The sequence below is a fragment of the Rana temporaria genome, chromosome 3 (genome assembly GCF_905171775.1).
Source record: "Rana temporaria chromosome 3, aRanTem1.1, whole genome shotgun sequence".
Lineage (NCBI taxonomy): Eukaryota > Metazoa > Chordata > Amphibia > Anura > Ranidae > Rana > Rana temporaria.
The window spans coordinates 483,254,714-483,262,348 of record NC_053491.1 but is presented as its reverse complement, the minus strand read 5'-3'; the positions used below and the strand labels follow the sequence as shown (position 1 = coordinate 483,262,348).

At 48.0% G+C, this 7,635-nt stretch overlaps 1 protein-coding gene across 2 annotated transcripts in view; it reads left to right on the top strand.

Moving 5' to 3' along the window:
* The window catches only part of PPP1R35 (protein phosphatase 1 regulatory subunit 35), a 15,557-nt gene extending 8,722 nt beyond the window's left edge, over positions 1-6,835 (top strand). For both annotated transcript variants that reach the window (XM_040342159.1, XM_040342161.1), the window contains exon 5: positions 6,543-6,835. In XM_040342159.1, the coding sequence (XP_040198093.1) occupies positions 6,543-6,722 (180 nt within the window). In that variant the 3' untranslated portion in view covers positions 6,723-6,835. The remainder of the gene's footprint in view (positions 1-6,542) is intronic.
* The last annotated feature ends 800 nt before the right edge of the window (positions 6,836-7,635 follow it).

The window sequence follows — 7,635 nt, the reverse complement described above, 5'->3', positions numbered from 1 at the left end:
GCCTCCGGCGGAGGCTCTTTACCACATGATCAGCTGTGTCCAATCACAGCTGGTCTGACAGACGCGAGTAGAGAAGAGCCGATCGGCGGCTCTCCTGACAGGGGGGGTTTGCGCTGATTATTTATCAGCGCAGCCCCCCCTCGGATCGCCACACTGGACCACCAGGGAAGGACAAAAAAAATAAAAGTGGCCAAAAAAAAGTCAGTACATTTTTTTTCTTTAAAAAAGGGCAGTAAAAAAGATGCCAATCAGTGCCCACAAATGGGCACTGACTGGCAACATGGAAACATCAGTGCCACCCCGCAGTGTCCATCAGTGCCACCCCACTGTGCCCATCCAGTGCCCATCTACCTGTGCCCATCAGTGCCACCTATGAGTGCCCATCAGTGCTGCATACCAGCGCCGCCAATCAGTGCCACCTCATCGGTGCCCATCAGTACTGTCTCATCGATGTCCATCAGTGCCATCTCATCGGTGCCGCCAAATCAGTGCCCGTAATTGAAAGAGAAAACGTACTTATTTACAAAAAAATTAACAGAAAAAAATAAAAACTTTCTTAAAGTCTTTTTTTAGTTGTTGCGGGAAAAAAAAAATCGCAGAGGTGATCAAATACCACCAAAAGAAAGCTCTATTTGTGGGGAAAAAAAGGGTACAGTGTAGCATGACCGCGCAATTGCCATTCAAAGTGCGACAGTGCTGAAAGCTGAAAATTGGCTTGGGCGTAAGGTGCGTAAGTGCCCGGTATGGAAGGGGTTAAACTCTGGTTCACATTGGAGCAATTTGACATGTCAAATCGCATGCTAAATCGGCGGCAATTTCCGGCGATGGCGCCATCTGAATCGGTGCAACGCTGCATGAATTCTAAAAAGTATTTTCTTGAGTTGAATTTTTGTTTTGGTGGTATTTAATCGCGATTAATCTTGCCCTTTTTTATTTCTTTAGTAAATACAGTGCCTTGAAAAAGTATTCATACCCCTTGGAATTTTCCACATGTTGTCATGTTACAGCCAAAAAACGTAAATGTATTTTATTGGGATTTTCTGTGAGAGACCAACACAAAGTGTCACATAATTGTGAAGTGGAAGGAAAATGATAAATGGCTTTCAACATTTTCTTTTCAAATAAATATGTGAAAAGTGTGTGGGGGGGGGGGGACGTTTGTATTCAGCCCCCTTTACTCTGATACCCCCTAACTGAAATTTAGTGGAACCAATTGCCTCCAGAAGTCACCTAATTAATAAATAGAGTCCACCTGTGTGTAATTTACACTCAGTATAAATACAGCTGTTCTGTGAAGCCCTGAGAGGTTTGTTGGAGAACCTTAGTGAACAAACAGCATCATGAAGGTCAAGGAACACACCAGACAGGTCAGGGATAAAGTTGTGGAGAAGTATAAAGCAGGGTTAGGTTATAAAAAAAAAAAAAAATATCCCAAGCTTTGAACATTTTACGGAGCTTCTGTTCAATCCATCATCCGAAAATGGAAAGAGTATGGCACAACTGCAAACCTACCAAGACATGGCCGTCCACCTAAACTGACCGGGCCGGGCAAGGAGAGCATTCTTCAGAGAAGCAGCCAAGAGGTCCATGGTAACTCTGGAGGAGCTGCAGAGATCCACAGCTCAGGGGGGACAATCTGTCCTCAACAGCAGTGGTCATCAGCCCTGTCCTCAGGGCCCACCAACAGGCCAGGTTTGCAAGATAACTGAAATTCATCACAGGTAATATAATTTGCTGCTCAGTGATTGCAGACTATAATACTGCATCTCCCCAAGGTAATACATAAAACCTGGCCTGTTAGTGGGCCCTGAGGTCAGGGTTGATGACCACTGGTCCACATTACAACTATTAGTCGTGCACTTTACAAATCTGCCCTTTATGGAAGAAAGACATTGGTGAAAGAAAGACATAAGAAGTCCTGTTTGCAGTTTGTGAGAAGCCATGTGGGGGAGGGGACACAGCAAACATGTGGAAAAAGGTGCTCTGGTCACATGACACCAAAATTTTACTTGTTGGCCTAAAAGCAAAACGCCATGTGTGGGGGGGAAACTAACACTGCACATCAGCCTGAACACACCATCCCCACCGTGAAACATGGTGGTGGCGGCATCATGTGGTGGGGATGCTTTTCTTCAGCAGGGACAGGGAAGCTGGTCAGAGTTGCTGGGAAGATGGATGGAGCCAAATACAGGACAATCTTAGAAGAAAACCTGTTAGAGTCTGCAAAAGACTTGAGACTGGGGGGAGGTTCACCTTCCAGCAGGACAACGACCCGAAAGTACAGCCAGAGATGCAATGGAATGGTTTAGATCAGGGGTCTCCAAACTTTCTAAACAAAGGGCCTGATTACTGTCCTCCAGACTCTAAGGGGGCTGGATTGTGGCCATCAGGAGTACAAAATCCCCCATCATTGGTGTCATTGGGAGGAATTCTGCCCCATCACTGGGAGGAATTCTGCCCCATCATTGGTGTCACTGGGAAGACTTCTGCCCCGTCACTGGGAGGACTTCTGCCCCATCACTGGGAGGACTTCTGCCCCATCACTGGGAGGACTTCTGCCCCGTCATCGGGAGGAATTCTGCCCCTTCATTGGTGTCACTGGGAGGACTTCTGCCCCATCACTGGGAGGACTTCTGCCCCGTCATTGGGAGGAATTCTGCCCCATCATTGAAGTCATTGGGAAGAATTCTGCCCCATCATTGGTGTCATTGGGAAGAATTCTGCCCCATCATTGGTGTCATTGGGAAGAATTCTGCCCCATCATTGGTGTCATTGGGAAGAATTCTGCCCCATCATTGGGAGGACTTCTGCCCCGTCATTGGGAGGACTTCTGCCCCGTCATTGGGAGGACTTCTGCTCCGTCATTGGGAGGACTTCTGCTCCGTCACTGGGAGGACTTCTGCCCCGTCACTGGGAGGACTTCTGCCCCGTCACTGGGAGGACTTCTGCCCCGTCACTGGGAGGACTTCTGCCCCGTCACTGGGAGGACTTCTGCCCCGTCACTGGGAGGACTTCTGCCCCGTCACTGGGAGGACTTCTGCCCCGTCATTGGGAGGAATTCTGCCCCTTCATTGAAGTCATTGGGAATAATTCTGCCCCATCATTGGGAGGACTTTTGCCCCGTCACTGGGAGGACTTTTGCCCCTTCATTGGTGTCATTGGGAGGAATTCTGCCCTCCATTGGTGCCAATGAATAAAAAAGCACCCCAAGGGCCGGATAAAATCAAGCAAAGGGCCGCATCTGGCCCCCGGGCCGCAGTTTGGAGACCACTGGTTTAGATCAAAGCCTATTCATGTGTTAGAATGGCCCAGTCACAGTCCAGACCTAAATCCCATTGAGAATCTGTGGCAAGACTTGAAAATTGCTGATCACAGGCGCTCTCCATCCAATCTGACAGAACTTGAGATATTTTACAAAGAAGAATGGGCAAAAATATCCCTCTCTAGATGGGCAAAGCTGGTAGAGACACCCCCAAAAAGACTTGTAGAGAAAGGGGGTTCTACAAAGTATTGCCTCCGGGGGGCGCCATACAAATCTACCCCCCACACTTTTCACATATTTATTAAAAAATAAAATTGAAAACCATTTATCATTTTCCTTCCACTTCACAATTATGTGCCCCATTGTGTTGGTCTATCACATAAAATCCCAATAAAATACATTTATGTTTTTGGGTGTAACATGACACAGTGTGGACAATTTCAAGGGGTATGAATACTTATTTAAGGCACTGTAAGTCATTTTTCTCCTTCACTGAAGTTCACTAATAGGTGGTGGCACTGATAGGTGGCACCGATGGGCGGGAACCTTTTTTGCAGTACTGTTGGGCACTGATGGGCATCACTGATTGGTGTCACTGATGGGTGTCACTGATGGGCAGAGACTGACATCACTTGCTGGGAACTGCTAGGGCTGCACTGTAATCAGTGCCCTAATTGTCTGTACAGTCTCCCCTATGAGGAGATGCCGCTGATCGGCTCCCCTCACATGCTGTCGTTTACATGTGATTGGCTGTTATTGGACATAGTCAATCACATGGGTAAAGAGCAGCGTCATCTGCTCTTTACCAAGATCGGGGTCACGCTGTCATTGCTGTGTCATATTTGTCTTGCTTCATAACATCAATACATCTTCTAAAACCCAGTGGGCATGGATGGTGAGCTGATTCGGTGGTACAATGGGCCACTTGACTGGACTTGCCCCCCCAGGCTTAAGGCTGCCAGCCCTCCCCTGGGTGTGGGGTAAAATCTAATGGAAGCAACAGAAGCCAAGAAATTCCACCCAATAAAAAAAAAAAGAATTGCAGTTTTTGGTTCTGGGCAGCCATGGCAACGGTACCCAGTAATAGACCTGAATCCTTACCCTGCCCCTGGTACTGCCCACCTCTTACCCTAGACATCTGCACAGAGCTGGGGGTCAAATTACAGGCAGTTTATGGCATAGAATATGATGTCCAGTCCTTTCCACCCAGTCAGTGTCCTTCCACAAGTAGACAGTTCCTGGTCACCTCACACTGGAGGTCCTGGCTGCGCTGCGCAATAGGATGTTATCCAAGGGATATTTCATATCTCTTCTGCAATAAAATGCCTGCTTGTTCGCAGCATATCATAGTGGGACGTTTAGGCTCCATTCACACTTGTGCGACTCCAAAGTCTAGTAATTTCCATTGCAACTTTAACAACTTGCCACCCGGGCTTTCCAGCAAAAAAGTTTACATCTGCCGGTGCCAGAAGTGATATCATGACATCACTCTTGGCCTCCGAGGGTCATAGAGATGGCCGAGGACCCTCTTGGTCCCAGCCAGCTCTATGGTAAATCGGTGCCACCACAGGATCTCTGAGCGCACGAGAGAGACCGGAGAAGCAGCAGAGGGCGGCGGGGTGTCTCCTCCCGCTGCCTGTAAAAGCCATCAAGTGGCTAAACCGCTATGATGGCTTTTACATGGTGAGGGAATCGCCGGCTGAAAAAATAAGATACCTGGATGATACCTGCAGCAGCACCCCCCCCCCCCCCCCCATCTACATATCTCCACTTCAAGTCCCCGACGTCATATGGCGGCCTACAGGTGGAAAGTGGTTGAGAACCCTACTAGGGGTAAGAAGACTTTTTCTATTGAAGGCTAAAAAGTCAGAGCAACCAAATCTGGTCCTTCCTTTTCCTCTTCCCCCCCCCCCCCCCCCCAAGTCTCGTCCAACAAAGCCCATTAAGTCCTCCAAGCCTTCCGTCTTCTTGGGATCTAAGGGCCCCCAGCAACTCCAATCTGCCAAGTCCATCATGAAGCCTGACCATTTCTTCCCACCTGCTCTTCTCAGGGTTGGGGGACATTTTCTGGAACTGTCCGGTCCTTAGTTGTCGCACATCTTGGACAACTGGCTCTACAAGTTGATGTGAACATGTAGTGCTTCTGCTCGGAGGCGTTGCTAGGCAGGTGCCACACCTGCCAGAGGGGTGACATCCGTGGGTAGCAGCACGCACCTCCTAACCGTGCCAGTTGTCCCTGATTAGCTGTGCCTTGGTTCGTGCCGCTGTGTATCAGCGGCGCGGACCAAAGCTGCCTCCTCCTCTGTTTACATCCACAGAGGAGGAGGAGCCTGCGCTCAAGGGACAGACGCACAGTGTGTGTAGCGCAGCGCTGTTCTGAGGTATGTAAGGGGGGCGTCTATACTGCTGGGGGGTCTGTAATACTGAGGGGGGGGGGGTCTGTAATGCTGGGGGTGTCTGTACTGAGGGGGGGGGGGGTTCTGTAATGCTGGGGTTTCTGTACTGAGGGGGGTGTCTGCACTGGGGGGGTGTCTACTGCTGGGGGGGTCTGCACTGATGGAGGGGTCTATACTGTGGGAGGGAGGGGGTCTATACTGCGGGAGGGGGGTCTGTACTGAGGGGGTGACACCAACCCTAGTGATGCTACTGGTTCCAACATCCTGGTTTTGGCTGTGATAAATTCTCCCTGTCTGCTTGTTTGCCTGCAAGGTGATTGTTGTGGTCAGACTCTGGGTGGAGACCAAACCTGATATAAAACCCACCAAACCTTCAGTCTCATGCTTGTGATATTTCAAACAAACTTCTTTCACGTTGTTATTATGGGGGGATTGTTTGTAGAATTGTGAAAGAGAATAATGAAATTAATACATTTTGGAATAAGGCTGTAACATAACAAATGTGGAAAAAGTGAAGCTCTGCGAATACTTTCCGGATTTACTATAACATTGTGTATAAGACCTGGGGGGGCAACCCAGTACTGGTAGGCCTGCGTGTCTTATGGGAAAGGGGGCTGTTATCGTGTCTGACCACCTGCGTTAGGGGTAAGCATGACCGATTAGTTTTTATTTAGCGTCCTGCTCCTGTAGGTGGCACTATAACCAATTGGTCAACATCGGTTTCCTACAATAAAGGCAGAGGATAGGATTTGATGTCCTCTCACTTCCTGTTGTCTCTCCAATGCACACAACTGTTCTATATTTCCTGGTTTTGAAGCAGCTTTTTCATTTGTTAGCTGGCAGAACTCTGTCACGTGTCCTGATGTGTCCCTTTCCTCCCTCAGCCACAGGTCCCTTCAGCGGACGGCCCGGACATCTTCGCCTTTACCGATTCCGCCGATCGATTCACGGAGACCCCGTACCTGAGTGTGGAAGGACTGCCGCCCTTAACCTTGAAGTCCCACACCCGACCTCCCCATACCACGTTCAGCATGTTCCACAAGCTGGGGGAGTGGGCGTCCTAGCATCCGACCGCCACCCACGGGGGACCGCTTTGTACAGTTTTTGTATTGACTATTTTTTATTAATAAAGTTATTTATCCTTCTTTTTTTTAATATTAAAGATAAACTGCGATGAGATTTGTGTCCTGTCATTCTTGGAAGGTCACAGGACAGAGGAAGAGGTTCCTGCTTCTGGAAGAGAGAGGCTGGATTATTGGCTGCCAAAAGCTTTTTTTATTATTATTTATTTTTTATTGTGTTTTTAGTTTTTTTGTGTTTTTTTATTTTATTTTTTTATTTATTATTATTATTATTATTTTTTATTGTTCTGTTAGGTTTTTTTTTTTTTTTTTGTGCTTGCTGTCCTTGTTTTTGCTGTTGATAAATTATTCAACACTCAAGCCCTGCCTGGAAATATTTTGCCCCCCCCCCCCCCTTCCTGACCAGAGCACTTTTTGCGATGCGGCACTGCGTCGCTTTAACTGACAATTGCGGGGTCGTGCGACGCTTTACTTAAACAAAATTTGCGTCCTTCTTCTTTTTTTTTTTTTTTTTACAACAAATAGAGCTTTCTTTTGGTGGTATTTGATCACCTCCTGTGTTTTTTATTTTTTGCGCTATAAACAAAAAAAGCGACAATTAAAAAAAATATATATATATTTCTTTATCGTACATCACGGGACACAGAGCAGCATAGCCATTACATATGGGTTATATAGTGTACCTTCAGGTGATGGACACTGGCACTCTCCGACAGGAAGTTCCCTCCCTATATAACCCCCACCCATAGTGGGAGTACCTCAGTTTTTTCGCCAGTGTCTTAGGTGTTGGTGCATGTTGAAGGTTGTGCCTGCAGTTTGTCCTTGGGACCAGGGCCAGCCGACCGGATCCGTCCAAGGTGCTTCATAGCCAAAGTGGACGGTACCCGGGCCCCAA